The sequence below is a fragment of the Hyla sarda genome, chromosome 5 (assembly GCF_029499605.1).
Source record: "Hyla sarda isolate aHylSar1 chromosome 5, aHylSar1.hap1, whole genome shotgun sequence".
Lineage (NCBI taxonomy): Eukaryota > Metazoa > Chordata > Amphibia > Anura > Hylidae > Hyla > Hyla sarda.
Window position 1 is genome coordinate 189,346,528 of NC_079193.1, and position 26,506 is coordinate 189,373,033.

The window sequence follows — 26,506 nt, forward strand, 5'->3', positions numbered from 1 at the left end:
CTATTTTGTCCCATATTCAAATAGTTACATAGCGTGTAAGGCTAAAAAAGTAATACAGTGATCCCTCAAGTTACAATATTAATTGGTTCAAGGACGACCATTGTATGTTCAAACCATTGTATGTTGAGACCATTACTCTATGGAAACCTGGTAATTGGTTCTGAAGCCCCAAAATGTCATCCAAAAATAGGAGAAAAAAAGTGAGGACTAAAGAAAAATAAGTAGATAACTAAAATATAGATAAAGCAAATCCTTACATATACAAGTAAGAAAGATCTGCTGGAAGCTGTAAATCACTGTCTATGTCAGTGTTTCCCAACCAGGGTGCCTCCATCTGTTGCAAAACTACAACTCCCAGCATGCCCGGACAGCCGTTGGCTGTCCGGGCATGCTGGGAGTTGTAGTTTTGCAACAGCTGGAGGCACCCTGGTTGGGAAACAATGGTTTATGTAGAGGACAGGAGCTTCTTCAGGGTCCTATACAGTACACAGTGTCCCAAATGGAGCTGCCCTTACTTGGTGTCCAAAAGGAGCAGCTAACCCTGGCACAGGTAAGGAGTAGTACAGAACTTGTAGTTCCTCCCTGTACTGCAGGGGGCGCTACCAGACCACCAGTCGGTGCATGCACTTCAGTAATACAGGTGATTTACCAGTAAAATGCCCATTCTTTCGGTCGGTTCCTCCAGTTGTGACACGTTTCACAGATCCTGACTGTCTGTACATTGTATGTTGAGTCTGGTTTCAAGTTACGATGGTCCAAAAAAGACCATTGTATGTTGAAACTATTGTATGTTGAGGCCATTGTAAGGTGAGGGATCACTGTATGTCCATTCAATTCAGCATATTGCCCTATAATGTTGATCTAGAGGAAGACAAAAAAAAAAAAAAACCCAGACAAATTTTTCTCATTTTTCTACTTGACTCCAAATCTGGCTTTCAGAATAAATCCCTGGGTCAACAACCCCTGTCAAGAATCTAATGACTATAACCTGCAATATAGACAGGAACAAAAGACACTGCGGCAATCAGGCACTGCACCTGTGGCATTGACAACACCTAGTGAATTCGGGTAGAAAAACAGACATGGTGCACATCTACAATCTTGTATAATGATCTGATTGCTTCTCAGCATAATATCAAAAACTAACAGGTTGTTAGTATACATTTTTGATCAAAAAGTACAAGCCCACTCGCCACGTCAAGGCCACCTATTTTGAGTGGGTCCCTAACGTCCCTAGCATAAAATGGCGCAGCACCGAGCGGCGACCACCACCGCCGCGACACCAATGCCCACAGGGGGGGGAACGACCCACCGGCAGAGCGGCCCCAATGCCACTCAAACCAGTCTATGGGCCGCACCCCCCCCGCAGACACGGCGCCACGGCAGTAACGGACACCGCACAGCACCACACCAGTGTGAACAGGGTGTAATGGCTCACTTACCATGCTCTCCCAGTCAGACTGGGAGGCTGCTAGGAAAGAAATGACCCATGTGTAGCTAACTACTACTTATATAGGGTTGGGCTGAGGGGGTGGGGAAGAGTGCAGACAACATGTTCAAACCAAAAAAAAGGAGGGGATAGAAATCACAGTGTGAATTCGGGTAGAAAAACAGACATGGTGCACATCTACAATCTTGTATAATGATCTGATTGCTTCTCAGCATAATATCAAAAACTAACAGGTTGTTAGTATACATTTTTGATCAAAAAGTACAAGCCCACTCGCCACGTCAAGGCCACCTATTTTGAGTGGGTCCCTAACGTCCCTAGCATAAAATGGCGCAGCACCGAGCGGCGACCACCACCGCCGCGACACCAATGCCCACAGGGGGGGGAACGACCCACCGGCAGAGCGGCCCCAATGCCACTCAAACCAGTCTATGGGCCGCACCCCCCCGCAGACACGGCGCCACGGCAGTAACGGACACCGCACAGCACCACACCAGTGTGAACAGGGTGTAATGGCTCACTTACCATGCTCTCCCAGTCAGACTGGGAGGCTGCTAGGAAAGAAATGACCCATGTGTAGCTAACTACTACTTATATAGGGTTGGGCTGAGGGGGTGGGGAAGAGTGCAGACAACATGTTCAAACCAAAAAAAAGAGGGGATAGAAATCACAGTGTGAATTCGGGTAGAAAAACAGACATGGTGCACATCTACAATCTTGTATAATGATCTGATTGCTTCTCAGCATAATATCAAAAACTAACAGGTTGTTAGTATACATTTTTGATCAAAAAGTACAAGCCCACTCGCCACGTCAAGGCCACCTATTTTGAGTGGGTCCCTAACGTCCCTAGCATAAAATGGCGCAGCACCGAGCGGCGACCACCACCGCCGCGACACCAATGCCCACAGGGGGGGGAACGACCCACCGGCAGAGCGGCCCCAATGCCACTCAAACCAGTCTATGGGCCGCACCCCCCCGCAGACACGGCAGTAACGGACACCGCACAGCACCACACCAGTGTGAACAGGGTGTAATGGCTCACTTACCATACTCTCCCAGTCAGACTGGGAGGCTGCTAGGAAAGAAATGACCCATGTGTCGCTAACTACTACTTATATAGGGTTGGGCTGAGGGGGTGGGGAAGAGTGCAGACAACATGTTCAAACCAAAAAAAAAGGTAGATGTGCACCATGACAGCTCTTCTACCCGAATTCACACTAGAATTCTATCCCCTCCTTTTTCTTTGTTTTAACATGTGCTGCACTCTTCCCCACCCCCTCAGCCCAACCCTATATAAGCAGTAGTTAGCTGCACATGGGCCATTTCTTTCCTAGCTGCCTCCCAGTCTGACTGGGAGAGTATGGTAAGTGAGCTTTTACATCCCTTTTCACACTGGTGTGGTGCTGTGCGGTGTCCGTTGCTGCCGTGGCGCCTTGTCTGCCCGGGGGGGGTGCGGCTCAATGACTGGTTTGAGTGGCATTGGGGCTGCTCTGCCAGTGGGTCGTTTTCCCCCCGTGTGGGCATTGGCGTTGCGGCGGTGGTGGTCGCCGCCCGGTGCTGCGCCATTTTATGCTAGGGACGTTAGGGACCCACTCTGGATAGGTGGCCTTGACGTGGCGAGTGGGCTTGTACTTTTTGATCATAATGTATACTAACAACCTGTTAGTTTTTGATATTATGCTGAGAAGCAATCAGATCATTATACAAGATTGTAGATGTGCACCATGACAGCTCTTCTACCCGAATTCACACTAGAATTCTATCCCCTCCTTTTTCTTTGTTTTAACATGTGCTGCACTCTTCCCCACCCCCTCAGCCCAACCCTATATAAGCAGTAGTTAGCTGCACATGGGCCATTTCTTTCCTAGCTGCCTCCCAGTCTGACTGGGAGAGTATGGTAAGTGAGCTTTTACATCCCTGTTCACACTGGTGTGGTGCTGTGCGGTGTCCGTTGCTGCCGTGGCGCCTTGTCTGCCCGGGGGGGGTGCGGCTCAATGACTGGTTTGAGTGGCATTGGGGCTGCTCTGCCAGTGGGTCGTTTTCCCCCAGTGTGGGCATTGGCGTTGCGGCGGTGGTGGTCGCCGCCCGGTGCTGCGCCATTTTATGCTAGGGACGTTAGGGACCCACTCTGGATAGGTGGCCTTGACGTGGCGAGTGGGCTTGTACTTTTTGATCATAATGTATACTAACAACCTGTTAGTTTTTGATATTATGCTGAGAAGCAATCAGATCATTATACAAGATTGTAGATGTGCACCATGACAGCTCTTCTACCCGAATTCACACTAGAATTCTATCCCCTCCTTTTTCTTTGTTTTAACATGTGCTGCACTCTTCCCCACCCCCTCAGCCCAACCCTATATAAGCAGTAGTTAGCTGCACATGGGCCATTTCTTTCCTAGCTGCCTCCCAGTCTGACTGGGAGAGTATGGTAAGTGAGCTTTTACATCCCTGTTCACACTGGTGTGGTGCTGTGCGGTGTCCGTTGCTGCCGTGGCGCCTTGTCTGCCCGGGGGGGGGGTGCGGCTCAATGACTGGTTTGAGTGGCATTGGGGCTGCTCTGCCAGTGGGTCGTTTTCCCCCCGTGTGGGCATTGGCGTTGCGGCGGTGGTGGTCGCCGCCCGGTGCTGCGCCATTTTATGCTAGGGACGTTAGGGACCCACTCTGGATAGGTGGCCTTGACGTGGCGAGTGGGCTTGTACTTTTTGATCATAATGTATACTAACAACCTGTTAGTTTTTGATATTATGCTGAGAAGCAATCAGATCATTATACAAGATTGTAGATGTGCACCATGACAGCTCTTCTACCCGAATTCATTCATTGACAACACCTAGTTTGCTGTGTGTAGCACAGTCTCTATACTCCATAGCTGAAAGGGAGTTCTAGCATTCACAGTAGAGATTCTAACGAAAAAGTCCTCTCAAAAAATTAAGAAAGCTGAACTCACACACAAGATTCTTGCCAGGGAATAAGCTTAATTGAAGTGTATTCCAAGAAGGTAAACAGGAGTCGGATTAGTGGGTAGTGAGACGCAGCTCTCGGGTGTGGGGGCGTACCACTAGATTACGACTAGTTTCACGTCATGAAGATGCTTCTTCCGGTCAGTAGTACGACCATCTGTAGTGGTATTGATGCTTATATAAAGGTGAGGGATTTGTATAAAAAACAAAAATTACAAAAACCAATATCAAATTGATACACCTAGTGAATTTAAAACATAAGCAAACACTACCATTTGTCAAAAAGACAGCACTACCAAAAATGTGCTTTCAAAAGAAAGAGGAGTGGTCGTTCCTTTCATTTAACCCTAAGGGGCCCAGTGCACGATCCAAAAAGCTTCTCTACGGAGCAGATAGGTGTGCTGATCCTCTCCTTGTGGAACGCTTTCTCTTCATTTGAGGCTGGCAAACTTGAGGTCTCTGATATTACTATTATGATGTTCTCTCATATGTGTAATGAAACGTGTGGCGCCCTTGCCTGTCTGGAGTGAATTGAGGTGTTCACGTATACGTGTACATAGTTTTCTCTTTGTCTAATGAAAGAGTACACAACAAAAATTTTTTGACATGAGAGAAACTGGTTTACAAAAATGTTTTCACCTCCTTGAATAAAATTGCTTTTTTCTAAATTCAATTTACAATAGTTGCAATTTCTACAGGGGTAATTCCCTTTTGGGGTGGACATAGTGAGCTAGTTATCTTTTTTTCTTCTGAGTTTTCTGTTTTTCATTTTTTATGATATCGCCTATTGTTTTTGTATGCGGAAAAGTGATGATGGGCCTTTCCTTTGCATATTCATATTGATGGTATGGGAGGGTACACAATTAGAATTTGACACTTTTGTACAGTACCTTAACCCCTTAAGGACAATGGATGTACTCCTACGCCCCCGTTTCCGAGTCCTTAAGGACCGAGGATGTAGGAGTTCATCCTGTCCATTCCCGGCCCCCCCGCAGCCAGCTGGAGCGGAGACGGTGCCCGATACCTGCTGATATCGATCAGCAGGCATCGCGGCATATCGCCCATGTCATGATGACCCCCCATGTCGGCAATGGCCGCAGATCGCTGAACAATTCAGTCCAGCAATCTGCGGCGGATTCTGGGTCAATCGGGTCTCCAGTGACCCGGTGACCCGGAATTACTGGCGGATCGGGGCCGTCTCTGACGGCCCCGAACAGCCATAGCTAGCACTGGTGCCACCTCACGATCGCCCTGATTCGTCGGCCGGTTTACCGGCCGACCAATCAGGGCAGCTGCTGCGGGTGTCACTCCCGCAACTGGCTCCGCCCCTCTTCCGGAGGACGTGATCGAGTGCGGGAAGAGGACCCCGGCAGCTGTGGACCCCGATTCCCAGCGTCCCTGTTGGGATCAGGGCCCCAGGAGCGGCGGCGGCGGCGAGGGACTGACCTGCAGCGGCGGGGTGGATCAGCAGTTGGACGTGAGTGACAGCCTCCTGCTGTTGCTTAGCAACAGCTCCCAGCATGCAAAAAGGGCATGCTGGGAGCTGTAGTTATGCAACAGCAGGAGGCAGACCACCACAACTCCCAGCATTCCCTTATGGGCATGTTGGGACTTGTAGTTTTGCAACAGCTGGAGGCACATTTTTTCTATGGAAAAGTGTACCTTCAGCTGTTGTATAACTACAACTCCCAGCTTGCACAATCAGCTAAAGTGCATGCTGGGAGTTGTAGTGGTGTATCTGCTGGTTGCATAACTACAACTCCCAGCATGCCCATTGGCTGTCGGTGACTGCTGAGAGTTGTAGTTTTGCAACAGCTGAAGGCACACTGGTTGTGAAACACTGAGTTAAGTAGCAAACCAGTGTGTCTCCAGCTGTTGCATAACTACAATCCCCAGCCAAAGTAGTATGCCTCCAGTTGTTGCATAACTACAAGTCCCAGCATGCCCTTCCACTGTCTGTACATGCTGGGGGTTGTAGCTTTTGCAACAGCTGAAGGCACACTGGTTGCGAAAAACTGAGTTTGTTACCAAATTCGGAGTTTCACAACCAGTGTGCCTCCAGCTGTTGTAAAACTACAACTCCCAGCATGCACTGATAGACCGCACATGCTGGAAGTTGTAGTTTTGCAACAGCTGGATGTTCCCCCCCCCCCCAATGTGAATGTACAGGGTACACTCATATGGGCGGAGGTTTACAGTAAGTATCCGGCTGCAAGTTTGAGCTGCGGCACATTTTCTGCCGCAGCTCAAACTGCCAGCGAGAAACTACTGTGAACCCCCGCCCGTGTGACTGTACCCTAAAAACACTACACTACACTATACTAACACACAATAAAATAAAATGTAAAAAACACTACATATACACATACCCCTACACAGCCCCCCTCCCCTCCCCAATAAAAATGAAAAACGTCTGGTACGCCACTGTTTCCAAAACGGAGCCTCCAGCTGTTGCAAAACAACTACTCCCAGTATTGCCAGATAGCCACTGACTGTCCAGGCTTTCTGGGAGTTTTACAACAGCTGGAGGCACCCTGTTTGGGAATCACTGGCATAGAATACCCCTATGTCCACCCCTATGCAAGTCCCTAATTTAGGCCTCAAATGCGCAAGGCACTCTTTCGCTTTGGAGCCCTGTCGTATTTCAAGGCAACAGTTTAGGGTCACATATGGGGTATCGCCGTACTCGGGAGAAATTGTGTTACAAATTTTGGGGAGTATTTACTGCTATTACCCTTTTTTAAAATGTTAAATTTTTGGGAAATCAAGCATTTTAGGTAAAAAAATTTTTTTTTTTTTTACATATGCAAAAGTCGTGAAACACCTGTGGGGTATAAATGTTCACATTACCCCTTGTTACGTTCCCCAAGGGATCTAGTTTCCAAAATAGTATGTCATGTGTTTTTTTTTTTTTTTTTGCTGTTCTGGCACCATAGGGGCTTCCTAAATGCGGCATGCCCCCAGAGAAAATTTGCTTTCAAAAAGCAAAATGTGACTCCTTCTCTTCTGAGACCTGTAGTGCACCAGCAGAGCACTTTTCACCCCCATATGGGGTGTTTTCTGACTCGGGAGAAATTGGGCTTAAAATTTTGGGGGGTATTTTCTGCTATTACCCTTTTAAAAATGTAAAATTTTGGGGAAACCAAGCATTTTAGGTAAAATTATTATTATTTTTTTTACATATGCAAAAGTCGTGAATCACCTGTGGGGTATTAAGGTTCACTTTACCCCCTGTTATGTTCCCCGAGGGGTCTAGTTTCCAAAATGGTATGCCATGTGTTTTTTTTTGCTGTTCTGGCACCATAGGGGCTTCCTAAAGGTGACATGCCCCCCAAAAACCATTTGTCGCTCCTTCCCTTCTGAGCCCTCTACTGCGCCCACCGAACAATTTACATAGACATATGAGGTATGTCCTTACTCGAGAGAAATTGGGTTTGAAATACAAGTAAAAATTTTCTCCTTTTTACCCCTTGTAAAAATTCAAAAATTGGGTCTACAAGAACATGCGAGTGTAAAAAATGAAGATTTAGAATTTTCTCCTTCACTTTGCTGCTATTCCTGTGAAACACCTAAAGGGTTCAAACACTTACTGAATGTCATTTTAAATACTTTGGGGGGTCGCAGTTTTTATAATGGGGTCATTTGTGGGGTATTTCTAAGATGAAGACCCTTCAAATCCACTTCAAAACTGAACTTGTCACTGAAAAATAGCGAGTTTGAAAATTTTGTGAAAAATGAAAAAATTGCTGCTGAACTTTGAAGCCCTCTGGTGTTTTCCAAAAGTAAAAACTCATAAATTTTATGATGCAAACATAAAGTAGACATATTGTATATGTGAACCAAGAAAAATTTATTTTGAATATCCATTTTCCTTACAAGCAGAGTGCTTCAAAGTTAGAAAAATGCAAAATTTTCATTTTTTTCATAAAATTTGGGGATTTTTCACCAAGAAAGGATGCAAGGTACCACAAAAATTTACCACTATGTTAAAGTAGAATATGTCACGAAAAAACAATCTCAAAATCAGAATGATAAGTAAAAGCATTCCAGAGTTATTAATGTTTAAAGTGACAGTGGTCAGAATAGCAAAAAATGCTTTGGTCCTTAAGGTGTAAAATGGCCTGGTCCTTAACCCCTTAACGACGCAGGACGTATATTTACATCCTGCGCCGGCCCCTGCTATATGAAGCGGGATCGCGCTGCGATCCCGCATCATATCGCGTCGGTCCCGGCGCTCATCAACGGCCGGGACCCGCGGCTAATACCACACATCAAAGCTGACCGCCGCTTCTAAAGTGAAAGTGACTCGGCTGCTCAGTCGGGCTGTTCGGGACCGCCGTGGTGAAATTGCGGCGTCCCGAACAGCTTGCAGGACACCGGGAGGGCCCTTACCTGCCTCCTTGGTGTCCGATCGGCGAATGACTGCTCCATGCCTGAGATCCAGGCAGGAGCAGTCAAGCGCCGATAACACTGATCACAGGCGTGTTAATACACGCCTGTGATCTGTGTAAAAGATCAGTGTGTGCAGTGTTATAGGTCCCTATGGGACCTATAACACTGCAAAAAAAAGTTAAAAAAAGGGTTAATAAAGGTCATTTAACCCCTTCCCTAATAAAAGTTTGAATCACCCCCCTTTTCCCATAAAAAAATAAAACAGTGTAAAAAAATAAATAAATAAACATATGTGGTATCGCGTAAATGTCCGAACTATAAAAATATATCATTAATTAAACTGCACGGTCAATGGCGTACGTGCTAAAAAATTCCAAAGTCAAAAAAAGCGCATTTTTGGTCACTTTTTATACCATTAAAAAATTAATAAAAAGTGATCAAAAAGTCCGATCAAAACAAATATCATACCGATAAAAACTTCACATCACGGCGCAAAAAATGAGTCCCCATACCACCCTGTACGTGGAAAAATAAAAAAGTTATAGGGGTCAGAAAATGACATTTTTAAGTGTATAAATTTTCCTGCATGTAGTTATGATTTTTTCCAGAAGTGCGACAAAATCAAACCTATATAAGTAGGGTATTATTTTAATCGTATGGACCTACAGAATAATGATAAGGTGTCATTTTTACCGAAATATGCACTGCGTAGAAACGGAAGCCCCCAAAAGTTACAACATGATGGCGTTTTTTCTTCGATTTTGTCGCGCAATGATTTTTTCCCGTTTCGCCGTGCTTTTTTGGTAAAATTACTAATGTCACTGCAAAGTAGAATTGGCGACGCAAAAAATAAGCCATAATATGGATTTTTAGGTGGAAAATTGAAAGGGTTATGATTTTTAAAAGATATGGAGGAAAAAACGAAAGTGCAAAAACTGAAAAACCCTGAGTCCTTAAGGGGTTAAAGGGGTACTCCGGTGGAAAACTTTTTTTTATTTAAATCAACTGGTGCCAGAAAGCTAAACAGATTTGTAAATTACTTCTATTAAAAAATCTTAATCATTCCAGTACTTATTAGCTGCTGAATACTACAGAGGAAATTATATATATATATTTTGGAACACAGAGCTCTCTGCTGACATCACAAGCACAGTGCTCTCTGCTGACATCTGTCCATTTTAAGAACTGCCTAGAGTAGGAGAAAATCCCCATAGCAAACATATGCCGCTCTGGACAGTTCCTAAAATGGGCAGAGATGTCAGCAGAGAGCACTGTGCTCATGATGTCAGCAGAGAGCTCTGTGTTCCAAAAAGAAAATAATTTCCTCTGTAGTATTCAGCAGCTAATAAGTACTGGAAGGATTAAGATTTTTTAATAGAAGTAATTTACAAATCTGTTTAGCTTTCTGGCACCAGTTGATTTAAATAAAAACAGTTTTCCACCAGAGTACCCCTTTAAGGTACTGTACAAAAGTGTCAAATTCAAATTGTGTACCCAACCCATAACACCAATATGAATATCCAAGGGAAAGGCCCATCATCACTTTTCGGCATACAAAAACAATAGGTGACATCATAAAAAAGGAAAACCGAAAACTCAGTAGAAAAAAAGATAACTGGCTCACTATGTCCACCCCGAGAGGGAATTACCCCTGTAGAAATTGCAACTATTTTAAATTGAATTTAGCAAAATGCAATTTTATTCTAGGAGGTGAAAACATTTTTGTGAACCAGTTTATCTCATGTCAAAAAAAATTATGTTGTGTACTCTTGGTTTAGAGAAAGCTATGTAAATGTATACGTGAACACCTCTATTCACTCCAGACAGGCAGGGGCGCCACACGTTTCATTACACATATGAGAGAACATCATAATAGTAATATCAGAGACCTCAAGTTTGCCAGCCTCAAACGAATAGAAAGTGTTCCACAAGGAGAGGATCAGCACTGAGTTCCAAAAAGAAAATAATTTCTTCTGTAATATTCAGCAGCTAATAAGTACTTGAAGGATTAAGATTTTTTGATTGAAGTAATTTACAAATCTGTTTAACCTTCTAGCACCAGTTGATTTAAATAAAAAAAGTTTTCCACCGGAGTACCCCTTTAATACAGTAAACAACATGAATATGCTGTTTGCCATATTTGGGGGCAAGACCCTAGATTTAGATGTCAAATTGGAATTAACAGACAACATTTCAGAAACTTCTGGTTACCGCAAAACTATAGCAGAAAACTCTTTATTGCACTATGACAGCTCCCATTTAAAACACGTAAAGGATAACATCCCCTATAGCCAGATGTTAAGACTAAATAGAATCAACAGTAATCCCAACACTTTTAAAAACCAATTGCAGGACCTTTGTCTTAGATTATCCGAATGATGATATCCAAAGGAAGTTATCAATAATGCCCTAGGAAAAACTGAAAAAAAGAACCAGACAAGAATTGCTAAGAAAACCAAATAGTAAGAGGGAAATAAAAGATGCATTTTTTTTACTTTGCAAACACATGTATGAACCACAGAATTAAGAAAAGTATTCTAAACAATTGGTTCATTTTTGAACATGACCCTGAGTTACATGAATATGCAAAGGAAAGGCCCATTATCACTTTTCGGCGTACAAAAACAATAGGTGATAGCATAAAAAATGAAAAACGGAAAACTCTGAAGAAAAAAGATAACTGGCTCACTATGTGCACCCCGAAAACGAATTACCCCTGTAGAAATTGCAACTATTGTAAATTGAATTAAGCAAAACACAATTTTATTCTAGGAGGTGAAAACATTTTTTGTGAACTAGTTTTTTTACGTTGGAAAAAACAAAAAGAAAACTATACACAGGCATACGTGAGCACCTCTATTTGCTCCAGACCGGAAAGGGCGCCACACGTTTTGTTACACATATGTGAGAACATCATAATAATAATATCAGACCTCAAGTTTTTTGGCCTCGAACGAATAGAAAGCGTTCCACATGGAGGCGATCGGCACACCTATCTGCTCCTTAGAGAAGCTTTTTAGATTATGCACTTACAATCATTGGGCCAGTTAGCTTTAAATGAAAGGAACGACCACTCCTCTTTCCTTTGAAATCACATTTTTTGTAGTTCTGTCTTTTTGACAAATGGTAGTGTTTGCTTATGTTTTTAATTCACTAGGTGTATTTATTTGACATAGGTTTTTGTATTGTTATTTATACTAATCACTCAGCTTTATATAAGCATCAATACCACTACAGATGGAAGTACTACTGACCGGAAGAAGCATCTTTGTGACGTGAAACTAGTCGTCATCTAGTGGTACGACCCTGTACCCAATAGCTGCATCTCTCACTCCCGCTCATCCGACTCCTGTTTGCCTTCTTGGAAGACACTTCAATAAAGCTATTTCCCTGGCAAGAATCTTGTGGGTGAGAGCAGCTTCCTTACTTTCTTTTTGGATTTTTTTAATAACCTGCAATATAACTATTCTCCACAAATGTGTCAAGGCTCCTTTTGAACTCTTTTATTGAGTTCAACATGACCATTTCCTTTGGTAGTGAGTTCCATAGTCTAACTGCACATAGTCTCCCATCTGTGCTGGTGTAGAAACCTTCTTTCTTCTAGTAGTAGAGGATTCCCCTTGTTATAGATACAGTCCTGGGTATAAAAATTGTCATGGGAGAGATCTTTGTACTTCCCCCTGATATATTTATACACAAAACAAAATTAACGCTATTTTTAATAATCTTTCTGGGGACTGTAGTCCTCCCACTCTATGTATTACTTTGGTTTGGTTTCTCCAACTTCACTATATCTTTCTTGTTCACTGGTGTACACAGTATTCCATGTGTAGTCTTACTTGTGATTTGTACAGTGGGCATCTATGTCCCTTTTGATGTACACCATGATTTTATTTGCCATGGCAGCAGCGGCTGACACTGGTCGCAGCAGTTAAATTTACTATTAACTAAAACTCCTAAGTCTTTTTCCATGTCAGCTGTCCCCAGTGTTTTTCCATTTAACACCTAGTATCAGCCTGGATTTTTCCTCCCCATGTGCATAACTTTACATTTATCAGTTAAACCTCATCTGCTACTTCTCAGCCCAAGCCTTTGACCTTTCCAGATCCATTTGTAATAGTGCTCTGTCCTCTATTGTGCCAAATGCTTTTCTGAGCTTAGTATCATCTGCAATTGATACATTACTATACAATCACTCTACAAAGTGATTAATAAATATATTAAACCCCTGTGGTACCCCACTAGTAACAGTCACGCACTCAGAATGCGTACCATTAATAACTACCCTCTGTTTCTTATTTCCGAGCAAGCTACTTACTCACACACATTTTGGAGTTTAACTGGAGTTTGCAGCATTTAAGTCTCTGAAGCTATCAAACAGCCTAGCACCCATTTTTTTATTTGAGTGAGCTCCTCTTACAATCAAATTTGTATTGGTACCCCTTGTCCTCAGGACCATGCCATCTGGCATTTTAAAATGCTCTATGTCTTCCACTACTTCTGAATGTAATTCAATAAACACCAATACTGCAGATAAATTATTGAAACTATTGCTTAGTTCAATAGTTTAATGACAAGTTTACAGATTTGTTTTCTGAAGACATCTTTAGTGTACTATATACTATGAATGAACAATACCATAATTGTATTATATTAAACGCACCATCAAAGATATTTTACTTAAATTAATTTGTAAGAAATAAAACAAAAGACAACAAAACAATGCAACTGAGTCCATTCTTTTTCATTTACAACTAATTTAAACCAATATTTTATTTTCCATAAGAAAGAGCGCCAGAGGGGCATAATTTCCCTCTCTGTGAGCTCACGACTTGACAACTCAAAGCAATAATCGGAGAAATTGGAATTGGACTCAGTAATTGGTGAAATTACCTTGCATTCAACAGTATCTTTCATCTTTATGCTGAATGAACTTCCTGCAATTATCTCTAATAACAGCTCTCCCTCTCTCCCTCCTCCTTCTACCATTCTTTGTCTGGTTGGTTCTGGGGATTGTTTAAGGTTTGGATTGATGCTGCCACTCAGATCTGCTTCTCACTTGGTGTTGGATTTGGTGTGCTAATCGCCTTTTCCAGTTACAACAAGTTTACAAACAACTGTTACAGGTAAGCAATAAACAAGGACTACTATTAGCATCAAGAAAATATGTTATGGTAGCTGTAGCAATGACAAGTATCCAGAGTTGTAAGTTGATCATAAAAACTGAAAATGTTACCAGCAGAACTTATAAAATTGAAAATAAAATTTAAAACTACAAGAAATTAATATATTTTGACTAATAAAATACTGAAAAATGATTTCTATTTTACAAATCTAATCCTGGATCCCTAAAATTGACCATATATTTTAGGATTTGTGGATCTAATATGCTACATTGCACATACTGTATAATAAATGTATGTACGCTATTAATATAGAAGCTATGTCAATTGGTTTTAACCATGGGTATGACTGTTGAATGTATTAAATTACCGTAACTTCATGTTTGAAGCTTATGTTTGGTGTATCCAGGAAAATATATATTTTTTTACTTTTTTTTGCTGTATTAAATAGCATAAATAGCATAGGCAAGAGATGACTAATGGACAAGGCTGCATGAGTAGACCACCAATCACCTCCCACAACCACAAGGGAGGGACACGCCCCCTTCCCCTGAGGATTTGTAACACTGTGAGCTAATGAAAAGAGGTATTTTTATGATAAATCTAGGTAATAGAGGCATAAAAATTAGATGTATATGGTTAGGATTACGGACAGACTAACATATATATATTTTTTTTTTTGTGGGATCTGATAGGCATGCTTTAAATTAACTTATAAGGGATAAGTGTGAAATTGTATGCTGCACATAGTTATTGGTGTGTATGCCAACCCATTCCTCCATTCATAACAAAGGAGTTGGGGCGTTGTTCTGAGGATAGCATGGGGACCCAATGGTCAGTCCCCCCTGTGATCTTACACTTATCATCTATCTTGTGGATACGTTGAAGGGAAACTGACATCCTGTTCACCCACACAAAGCCCAATACACTGGGTTATAGTGCTGGTAAACAGCTTTAAAATGATTGGTCACTTACATAATTATGTTCAGCAGGTTAAAAGTTATCCCAGTAGCAGCATTGCTATAGTGCTGCTGTGCGCAATAGAGGCAGGGATTATGCAGCATTATTCCAGCCTCTAAAATGAATATTTTATTTTATTCACTCGCATGTCACTAGGATGTGAGAGTGAGGATAGTAGAATATTTATCAGATGGGAGGGCATAGTGCTGCATATTGAAGAGGCAGGGAAGCTTAGAGGATGTTTGTAATTTTCACTTCATAGAAAACAGCCAAATAAATGATTTGGCACAAATTTCTTCTGGCTTCATGATAAAACACACATCGTACTAAATTATAGAATCACTCAATGTTGAGCCAAAAAAGTAGAATCACCTTGTAATTTTTATTTCTAAAATGAATACTGACACAAGTCTGCGGCTGGGTTTATACAAACAAAGTAAAATGAGAAAAAGAAAACTGCAGTAAAAAAGGTATAAAGTGCTTTTTGAAGGGGTACTCCCTTGGAAAACTTTTTTTTTTTCAATCAACTGGTGCCAGAAAGTTAAACAGATTTGTAAATCACTTCTATTTAAAAACTTAATCCTTCCAGTACTTTTTAGGGGCTGCATACTAAAGAGAAATCCAAAAAAGAAACTAATTTCCTCTGATGTCATGACCACAGTGCTCTGTGCTGACCTCTGCTGTCCATTTTAGGAACTGTCCAGAGCAGCATATGTTTGCTATGGGGATTTTCTCCTGCTCCGGACAATTCCTAAAATGGAAAGCAGAGGTCAGCAGAGAGCGCTGTGGTCATGACATCAGGGGAAATGCATTTTTTTTTTTGAATTTTTCTTTAGTATACAGCCCCTAAAAATTACTGGTAGGATTAAGATTTTTTAATAGAAGTGATTTACAAATCTTTTTAACTTTCTGGCACCAGTTGATTTAAAAAAAAAAAGTTTTCCACGGGAGTACCCCTTTAATCTAATAATGTGTTCTATGAAAGTCTATGGGAAAGTGGCAAACAGGGTTTTAAAATGCAGCTGTTACGCCGAGCGCTCTGGGTCCCTGCTCCTCCCCGGAGCGCTCGCGGCGTTCTCCTCTCTGCAGCACCCCGGTCAGACCTGCTGACCGGGAGTGCTGCACTGACACTGACGACGGGGATGCGATTCGCATAGCGGGACGCGCCCGCTCGCGAATCGCATCCCAAGCCACTTACCTGTCCCGATCCCCGGCTGTCACGTTCTGGCGCACGCGGCTCCGCTCTCTAGGGCGCGCGCGTGCCAGCTCTCTAAGATTTAAAAGGCCAGTGCACCAATGATTGGTGCCTGGCCCAATCAGTCTAATTACCTTCCACCTGCTCCCTGCTCATATAACCTCACTTCCCCTTCCCAGCATCGCCGGATCTTGTTGCCTTGTGCCAGAGAAAGCGTTTTGTGTATGTCCCAAGCCTGTGTTCCAGACCTTCTGCTGTTGCCCAGTTGCGCAGTTGACCGCCATGCTACAGCAACTTCTGCCACTGCTACAGCAGCAACCATCTCCTCCGCCAGCTCCTGCACCTCCTCCGCAGCGAGTGGCCGCTCTTAGCCTCCGCTTGTCTCTGCCGGACAAATTTGATGGGGACTCTAATCTCTGCCGTGGTTTCCTGTCTCAATGTTCCCTACATTTGGAGATGTTGTCATACCAATTTCCTACAGAACAGTCTAAGGTGGTTTTCGTACTTAGTCTTCTGTCTGGAAAGGCTTTGTCTTGGGCCACACCGCTCTGGGACCGCAATGATCCTGCCACAGCCACTGTCCAGTCCTTCTTCGCTGAAGTCCGTAGTGTCTTCGAGGAGCCAGCCAGGGCCTCCTCTGCCGAGACTGCTTTGCTGAACCTAGTCCAAGGAACTTCTTCCGTAGGCGAATACGCCATCCAGTTTCGTACCCTTGCCTCAGAGCTCGCCTGGAACAATGAGGCCCTCTGCGCGACCTTCAAGAAAGGCTTATCCAGCAACATCAAAGATGTACTCGCCGCACGAGAAATTCCAGCTAACCTGTCTGAACTTATCTTTTTGGCCACCCGCATCGACAAGCGTTTTTCTGAAAGACACCAGGAGCTCCGCCAGGAAAAGGACCTTGATTTCTGGGCACCTCTCTCCCAGTATCCTTTGCAATCTACCCCTGTGCCTCCCGCCGAGGAGGCTATGCAAGTGGATCAGTCTCGCCTGACCCATGAAGAGAGGTCTTGTCGCAGAGATAAAAACTTATGCCTGCACTGCGCTAGTACTGAACATTTCCTGGTGGACTGCCCTATTTGTCCTCCGCGTCTGGGAAATGCACGCACCCTGTTCAAATGGGAGTGGCGTCCCTTGATGTGAATTCTGCTTCTCCACGTCTCACTGTGCCCGTGCGGATTGCTCCTTCTGCCAACTCCTCCTTCTCAGCTGTGGCCTTCTTGGACTCTGGTTCTGCTGGAAATTTTATTCTGGCCTCTTTTGTTAATAGGTTCTGCATCCCAGTGACCCGTCTCGTCAAGCCTCTCTACATTTCTTCGGTCAACGGAGTAAAATTGGACTGCACTGTGCGTTACCGCACAGAACCTCTGCTTATGAGCATTGGACTGCATCACGAGAAAATTGAATTTTTTGTTCTGCCCAACTGCACTTCTGAAGTCCTCCTTGGTCTGCCATGGCTCCAACGTCATTCTCCCACCCTTGACTGGACCACCGGGGAGATCAAGAATTGGGGTCCTGCTTGTCACAAACGTTGCCTCACATCCTCTCCTCATAGCCCCCTTCCTGGTAACACTCTGCCCCGTGACAAGCTTCACCCTCTGCCCCCCCCTCCCCATTCCCACTTCTTCTGGATTGCCTGCCGCTGATGTAGCTTCCCAGGACTTCTCTTATTTCCGGAAGGAGACTCAAGAGTCGCCCCCTATGTTCTCGTCTCATTTGAAGGGACAAGGAGACAAAAAGAGGGGGAGACCTAAGGGGGGGGGGGGGGGTACTGTTACGCCGAACGCTCCGGGTCCCTGCTCCTCCCCGGAGCGCTCGCGGCGTTCTCCTCTCTGCAGCGCTCCGGTCAGACCCGCTGACCGGGAGCGCTGCACTGACACTGACGACGGGGATGCGATTCGCATAGCGAATCGCACCCCAAGCCACTTACCTGTCCCGGTCCCCGGCTGTCACGTTCTGGCGCGCGTGACTCCGCTCTCTAGGGCGCGCCAGCTCTCTAAGATTTAAAGGGCCAGTGCACCAATGATTGGTGCCTGGCCCAATCAGTCTAATTACCTTCCACCTGCTCCCTGCTCATATAACCTCACTTCCCCTTCCCAGCATCGCCGGATCTTGTTGCCTTGTGCCAGAGAAAGCGTTTTGTGTATGTCCCAAGCCTGTGTTCCAGACCTTCTGCTCTTGCCCCTGACTACGACCCTTGCTGTCTGCCCTGACCTTCTGCTACGTCCGACCTTGCTCTTGCCTTGTCCTCTAGTACCGCGCCTGTCTCAGCAGTCAGAGAGGTTGAGCCGTTACCGGTGGATACGACCTGGTTGCTACCGCCGCAGCAAGACCATCCCGCTTTGCGGCGGGCTCTGGTAAATACCAGTAGCAACTTAGAACCGGTCCACCGGTACGGTCCACGCCAATCCCTCTCTGACACAGAGGATCCACCTCCAGCCTGCCGAATCCTGACAACAGCAGTAATACTAATGTAAGAATTACTGCAGTTTTTTTGTGCATTGAAAGAACCCAGCCTAAAAGGGCTAATTATTCTGGAGTTTTGTGAGAAAGTACTTAGAGGTTCCCCACAGTCCCATCATTTCATTGTATCAGTGTCTTTGCACCTCTGCTACAACTGAATAAGAGGGAGCTGACTCCCTTCTCACCAGTGCTCTATAAAGTAGCAGTGCAGTTAGCTCTATCTGCATCATACTGCTCTAGAGAGACTTGATTAGTGGAGCAACTTGGAATCCCAGTACCAGTGGGTATTTAAAGGGACTAGTTGCAAAATTCATTAGGGGACAGTGGCACAGTTAGTTTTGGAGCACAATGCCACAGATTAACCCCTTAAGGACTCAGCCCATTTTGGCCTTAAGGACTCAGACAATTTAATTTTTACGTTTAAATTTTTTCCTCCTCGCCTTCTAAAAATCATAACTCTTTTATATTTTCATCCACAGACTAGTATGAGGGCTTGTTTTTTGCGCGACCAGTTGTCCTTTGTAATGACATAACTCATTATATCATAAAATGTATGGCGCAACAAAAAAACACTATTTTTGTGGGGAAATTAAAACGAAAAACGCAATTTTGCTAATTTTGGAAGGTTTCGTTTTCATGCCGTACAATTTATGGTAAAAATTACGTGTGTTCTTTATTCTGAGGGTCAATATGATTAAAATGATACCCATTATTACATACTTTTATATTATTGTTGTGCTTAAAAAAAATCACAAACTTTTTAACCAAATTAGCACGTTTATAATCCCTTTATTTTGATGACCCCTAACTTTTTTATTTTTCCGTATAAGCGGCAGTATGGGGGCTCATTTTTTGCGCCATGATCTGTACTTTTTTTTAATACCACATTTGCATATAAAAAACTTTTAATACATTTTTTATAATTTTTTTTAAATAAAATGTATTAAAAAAGTAGGAATTTTGGACTTTTTTTTTTTTCGTTCACGCCGTTAACCGTACGGGATCATTAACATTTTATTTTAATAGTTCGGACATTTACACACGCGGCGATACCAAATATGTCTATAAAAAAAAATGTTTACGCTTTTTGGGGGTAAAATAGGAAAAAACAGACGTTTTACTTTTTATTGGGGGAGGGGATTTTTCACTTTTTTTTTACTTTTACTTTTACATAGGGGACTATTCATAGCAATACCATGATTGCTAATACTGATCTGTTCTATGTATAGGACATAGAACAGATCAGTGTTTTCGGTCATCTTCTGCTCTGGTCTGCTCGATCACAGACCAGAGCAGGAGACGCCGGGAGCCGGACGGAGGAAGGTGAGGGGACCTCCGTGCGGCGTTGTGAATGATCGGATCCCCGCAGCAGCGCTGCCGGCGATCCGATCATTCATTCAAATCGCGCACTGCCGCAGATGCCGGGATCTGTATTGATCCCGGCACCTGAGGGGTTAATGGCGGACGCCCGCGAGATCGCGGGCGTCGGCCATTGCCGGCGGGTCCCTGGCTGCGATCAGCAGCCAGGATCAGCCGCGCATGACACGGGCATCGGAGCTCCGATGCCCGCGGTTATGCTTAGGACGTAAATGTACGTCCTGGTGCGTTAAATACCACCGCACCAGGACGTACATTTACGTCCTGCGTCCTTAAGGGGTTAAAGAGTGCAATGGCACAGTTTATGGGCACAGTGGCACAGGTCCTATGGGAGTGCAGTGGCACATTTTATAGGCACAGGGGCACGGTTCATTTGGGGGCACATTGTGTGGGCATAGTGCACAGTTCATTTCGGGCACCATGTCACATTTTACGGGCAGTAGCACAACTTATAGGGACAGCCTTGCAATTCATAAATTATCCCCCTGTTCCACTAATAAAATTCCTGTTTCCTGCCCACTTCGGCAGGAAACAGGAATTTTATTAGTGGAACAGTGGCAACATTTATTTTTTGCAAGAGGTACAGTGGCATAAAGAATGTGGCAGTATTGCATTCATGGGCACAGCATGTGGCGGTATTGTATTCAGGGGCACAGTGTGTGGCAGAATTATATTTAGGGGAACAGCATATAGCAGTATTATATTCAGGGCTTGGTATGTGGAGGTATTGTATTTAAGGTCATCAATTGTGGCAATTTTATAGTTGTTGAGACATAACAAGAAGAACACTTAATGGCGAACTGGGCCGAATGGAGAAGAAAAGAAAAAAGAACAGTTCTAATAAAAGAGAACATATCACATGTGAGTCCCTGGAGGAAACTGGTAGGGGATAAGTTTTAGATCACGGGGGGCTGGTGTTACGGTTCTCCCCTGGAGTGGCGTGCCAAAACCCTTGCATGGAGTGGGGGCCACCATGCCCCCTCGATATATCTCAATAGGAGAGCCGTTTGTCTATCTTCAGCTCTCCCATAGAGGTATATGAATTGGGAGTGGCTGGCCCCGCTTCGTGCGGTGGTTGTGACACGCTGCTCCTGGGGAGAATCGGGGCTCCGTACAGGAGATTGCGGGGGGCCCGAGCGCTCAGACACCCAGCGATTTAAAACTTATCCCCTATCTGTTTCCGGCATGAGACTACTGCTTTAAATTGTTTGATTTTGAATCTCTATAAATGGCTTTAAATCAGGTTTTTGATAAAAAAAAATATTGGACTTTGTATGGGAAGTAACAGTTACTGCATTCATGTCTGCCTTTCCATCTCTTTCTGTGTAGCTTTAGTCTTATGCTAGAAACAAGATAGAGAAGTCAGCAGCATAGACCATTTCTCTTAATATATAAAGGACTGGTAGGAGTTTCTCCCATGTGCATTATATTTTCTACTTAGTTGTTGGTTGAAAACTCCTCACCTTTTTTTTCTCTTACAGAGATACAATCATTACCACTTCAGTCAATTCTTTGACAAGTTTTTTCTCAGGTTTTGTTATCTTCTCCTTCCTTGGATATATGTCACAGAAACATAATGTGCCAATTGGTGATGTTGCAAAAGACGGTAAGTACATCAATGCTTCCTAAAATGTGGCATACCTGTTTTTTTTGTTGTTTTTACTGTAAACTGTAACTGCTGAGTTTTTCTGTTCTGTCAAAAAAACAAACAAAAAAACAGTAGTATCACTTTACTTCTAAAGCACTAGTCTAACATCTGCTTTAAGGACAGCACCCAAAAAAGCCCTTTTTAGGGCTCAAATATCAGTCTGTGTGTCTTGCAACAGCTGGAGGCACCCTGGTTGGGAGGGAACCGGTGGGTAAAAGGGGTACTCCGGTGTAAAACTTAATTTCCTTCAAGCAACTAACTACAGTATTAAAAGGGCTATAAGTTCAGTCCGTGTGTCTGGCAACCTTTTTTGCTCATTGTTACACTAGTGCAAATTACATTTGGTGTGACAGTTGTTCAAATAAAAAAATACCTTTTTTGGCTGTGAAATAAAACCAGTGCTGCCTAAAGGGGGGCTCTAACTATGTGCTACCTAATATGGGGGAATCTATGTGCTGCCTAAAGGGGGGGCTCTAACTATGTGCTGCCTAACATGGGGGAATCTATGTGTTGCCTAAAGGGGGGATCTAACTATGTGCTGCCTAAAAAGGGCTCTAAGTGCTGCCTAAAGGGAGGCTCTACCTATGTGCTGCCTAATATGGGGGAATCTATGTGCTGCCTAAAGGGGGGATCTAACTATGTGATGCCTAAAGGGGGGCTCTATGTGCTGCCTAAAGGGGGCTAAAGCACGTTATTCCAAAGAATTTAGGAATAATAGGTGATTTATGCCCTTTATGGATTAAAACCAGACTCTGCATCAACTATGTAATTTTCCATGGGAGTTTTGCCATGGATCTCCCTCCAGCACGCCACAATCCAGGTATTAGTCCCCTTGAAACAACTTTTAAATCACTATTGTGGCCAGAAAGAGTCCCTGTGGGTTTTAAAATTCACCTGCCCATTGAAGTCAATGGCGGTTCGCCCGGTTCGCGAACATTTGCGGAAGTTCGCGTTCGCCGTTCGCGAACCGAAAATTTTATGTTCACGACATCACTTCTGATATCCCCAGGACTTAGAGTTCAGCTGATTACAGTAGCCAGCAAGCAGTCAAAAGGAAAAGCATACAAGCACTATCAATATCAGAAGGTATCAAGTATGAGACAACAACTCATCATTTGTTGATGGTATTGGAAATGACAATTTAGATGATGGTACAAATGATTGATAATAATGGCAGCCAGGAATAATACATAAGATCACAAAACAAAGATACAACAGGACGAGGCCCTAAATAACTTACTCTTATCTTTCCCTAGATCGTCCCCTAAACACAGGTAACTAAACATATCTGCCCTGTAATATCCCTGCATAGTCCTAGACTAAACTAAACCAAAACACACAAGAAGGCACAACTGAGCCAAATTGCTAAATTGTGTGTGCAGTGTGTTTTTATTTTGGGGATTAAGTTATCATCTAATTTTGCACTGTTTTCATGTTGTTTGTGCTGGTTTCCTCATTTTTTTGTGTGTGCTTCCAGGGGGTGAGTGCAACATAATATATTTTGCTTACCAACTGAGAAAACCACACACATGCCAGCAGGTTGTGCATTGCATACAAATTTTGCACTAATAATGAATTCCCCCTGTGATTTTATAATATGAATATCAGAATAAGGGTCCGTTTGGCACATTTTTTCTTCTTGCACTGAATGGATCCTGAAACCGAATGGAGCAAAACGGACACCGCCGGGTCTCGACGGACCATCAGAGATCTTGAAGTTTAGCGGAATTTAGTAGAGAAAAAAATAGTGCATAAACTCCCATTATCTGATGGAGTGGTCAACGAAGCTCTGAATAGCGGAGTCCGACAGCAGTGGGAAAGTACCATAAGACAAGTTAACCTCATCAGGAGCATGCCCAGGCGTTGTAGGGAGGTCATACGGGCACGTGGAGGCCACACACACTACTGATACTCATTTTGACTTGTTTTAAGGACAATACATCAAAGTTGGATCAGTCTGTAGTGTGGTTTTCCACTTTGATTTTGAGTGTGACTCCATATCCAGACCTCCATGGGTTAATAAATTTGATTTCCATTGATAATTTTTGTGTGATTCTGTTGTCAGCACATTCAAATATGTAAAGACGAAAGTATTTCATACGATTAGTTCATTCATTCAGATCTAGGATGTATTATCTTAGTGTTCCCTTAATTTTTTTGAGCAGTGTATGTTTACTTGAATTATAGCACTGTAATTTATTTTGCTGTCTTTTAGGGCCTGGATTGATATTTATAATCTACCCTGAAGCTATAGCTACTCTGCCACTTTCCTCTGTGTGGGCAGTTATATTCTTTATAATGCTTGTTACACTTGGAATTGACAGTGCTGTAAGTAAATATTTAAATTGCTATTAATATATTATATACACTGTATTTATTTGGTAATATTATTAATAAAGAATTTTGCAATGGTCATAAACAGACATAATTGTTCATATCTTAAAGAGTACCTGTCACCAAATAACACTTTTAATATAGTGTTCCTTGTGTAATTAGCAGACACTTTCCTACTCACTTGCTTTTAAAATTATCAACATAAATATGTTGAAAATGTAATTTAAAAAACGGCCCCTGGGTGGCGCTGTTCTGTTCCCGGCTACAATTAATACAGTGAGTTTGGTCTCATCCCGACATGGCAGGAGTCCAAACTCAGGAAGTGTTATCAATCAAGCACTGAGCTTGATTGATAACTGCACAGAAAGTGACAGCCCACAGATTCTGACAGAAAGCTGCACAGACTGAAACCTGCAGGAGAACCTCATTGATAGCAACACAGAATGAAACATGCACAGAGCTTGAGGTCTTCTATTCACACCACTGCAACCATGTGAGGGCAGAAGTGGTCCCCCAGCAGGCTTCAGTGATTTCCTGCCTGCTGGAAAATGCCCACTTTATCCTGCTGGGAAATTGCACTATATGAGCAAGAAAAAAGGTATGATACAGAACTTTTTAAAGCAATAAAAAAAAAAAAAAAAAAGTGTAATGACTGTAGGGGTGTTTGGAGTAGTTAGGGAACATAGCCTGAGTTAGTTTAGAACTGTTTATTTGGTAACATGTACTTTTTAACAAACTCTGTCAGCATCAGCCCCATGTTCGCTACTCATAAGAGGTCACATTCACATACGTCCTGTACAATACGTTTGTTGAATACATTGGAATGCTGGCAGAATGGTGTGCAACATAAATTTGGTGCATCTCTTGCAGACTTTGTAGGTCAGACTTAGAAATCTACTCCAGCTCTGAGTACAATTGCTGTACAGCCTTTACATAACAGTTGGGAATACATATTTGTATTAAAGAATGCAAAGATGGTAAAACTTGTCAGTTATACAAAAGATTATGTGACCTAACAAAAACAAATTATGCATATTTCTGTATATTGGAAATTTAACTCACCTCGGTGTCCCTTTATATTACAGATGGGGGGAATGGAATCAGTAATAACAGGACTCATTGATGAATTCAAGTTCCTACGCAGACATCGAGAGCTCTTTACACTTTTCATTGTCCTTTGTACATTCTTCATATCCCTCTCCTGTGTAACCAATGTATGTTATTTTCTCAACAGAAGATTCTTAACTTGTAGAGTCTCTACATGAAATCTACAAAATATAATTTTGCCTCCCTTTAAAATCACAGTGCAGTGTTGTAGGTCCTTCAAGTTTGAGCCACCTAAGTTGATCAATTTAATATGAGTCTGAAGGGATATCCCACCTTTTCAAATCAAGGGCCCATCGTCAGAATATTTACATTGACTGCAAGCTGGTTCATACTTACATACATACTTGCACTGCTGCTGCAAATAGTACAGAGTTGTCCTGTTCACTTGAGTACTGCTACTATTGAAAACATCTTACATCTTACAGAAATTGTTCCATAGAAGTCCTCTTATGTGAGTCCTTTAGGAACCTTAAGAGCCTGTCAATTATTACCAAATTCATGTAGGTGTTTGAGTACTGTTTCTGAATAAAAAAACAACTATTAATTTGGAGAGCCACTTTCTGGATCAGTATACCACATGCTACTGCATGCTTGTCCTGATCGGTAGGGGTCTCAGTACTGAGACCCTACCGATCAAAACTTTTGACAAGTCCCTGTGACATGAAAAAAGTTTTTTTTTAATGAAAGGGACACTTCAAGGCTTGTGGATTCCGTGGTAGGGCTATTCAACTATAAATGGATAGAAAGATAGGTGGTGAAGGAATCTTGGTAATAAATGTAAAACATCGGTAGACTACCATGCATTATTGAAAAAACATGTTTTTGTAGTGTTTGTGTTTATATTTAAATTCACAACTGACATCTTTTACTTTGAAGGACCTGTCCTAGTCACATTACATAATATTTGGTGCTCAACTGGCTGTGTTTGCTACTGTAGTATTCACTACTTCCTCTGATGCTACACTATGGTAAAAAACAAGTTTAATTGCGACGCCCTACCATTGGGTAAGTAGGCACCAAGGCACATGTAGTCACATCGCCCCTTCCTCCTCCCAACCACTCACGCTTGATTGACATACTTGCACTGTATGCTACACACTAAGTGTGCCAATTAAGCACATATTATGGGAGTAATTTATCAAAACCAGTGAAGACGAAAAGTTGCCCAGTTGCCCATAGCAACGAATCAGATTGCGTCTTTCATTTTTCAGAGGCCTTGTTAAAAATGAAAAAAGCAATCTGATTGGTTGCTATGGGCAACTGGGCAACTTTTTCTCTGGACAGGTTTTGATAAATCTCCCCCATAGTGCGGCATCAGAGGAAGCATATGCCCTATGTCTAAAATGTATTGGGGAGGGCTTTTAGGGGTTAGGGGACCTGACAGTTTCCCTTTAAGTTAGTGCCAGTATGGTTTTGCTATGTATTAAAGAAATGTAAAGGCATGTCACTTGTACGCAGCCCCAAAAGGTCAAAAGGATGATCAATCACAAT

The 26,506-nt window shown here is 43.0% G+C and overlaps 1 protein-coding gene across 1 annotated transcript in view; it reads left to right on the top strand.

Annotated features, from left to right (window-relative positions):
- SLC6A3 (solute carrier family 6 member 3) overlaps window positions 1–26,506 on the top strand; it is a 92,740-nt gene that overhangs the window by 40,311 nt on the left and 25,923 nt on the right. Inside the window, exons 7-10 of the mRNA XM_056518454.1 lie at window positions 13,831–13,934; window positions 21,408–21,532; window positions 23,790–23,902; window positions 24,994–25,122. Of these exons, the coding sequence (XP_056374429.1) occupies window positions 13,831–13,934; window positions 21,408–21,532; window positions 23,790–23,902; window positions 24,994–25,122 (471 nt within the window). The remainder of the gene's footprint in view (window positions 1–13,830; window positions 13,935–21,407; window positions 21,533–23,789; window positions 23,903–24,993; window positions 25,123–26,506) is intronic.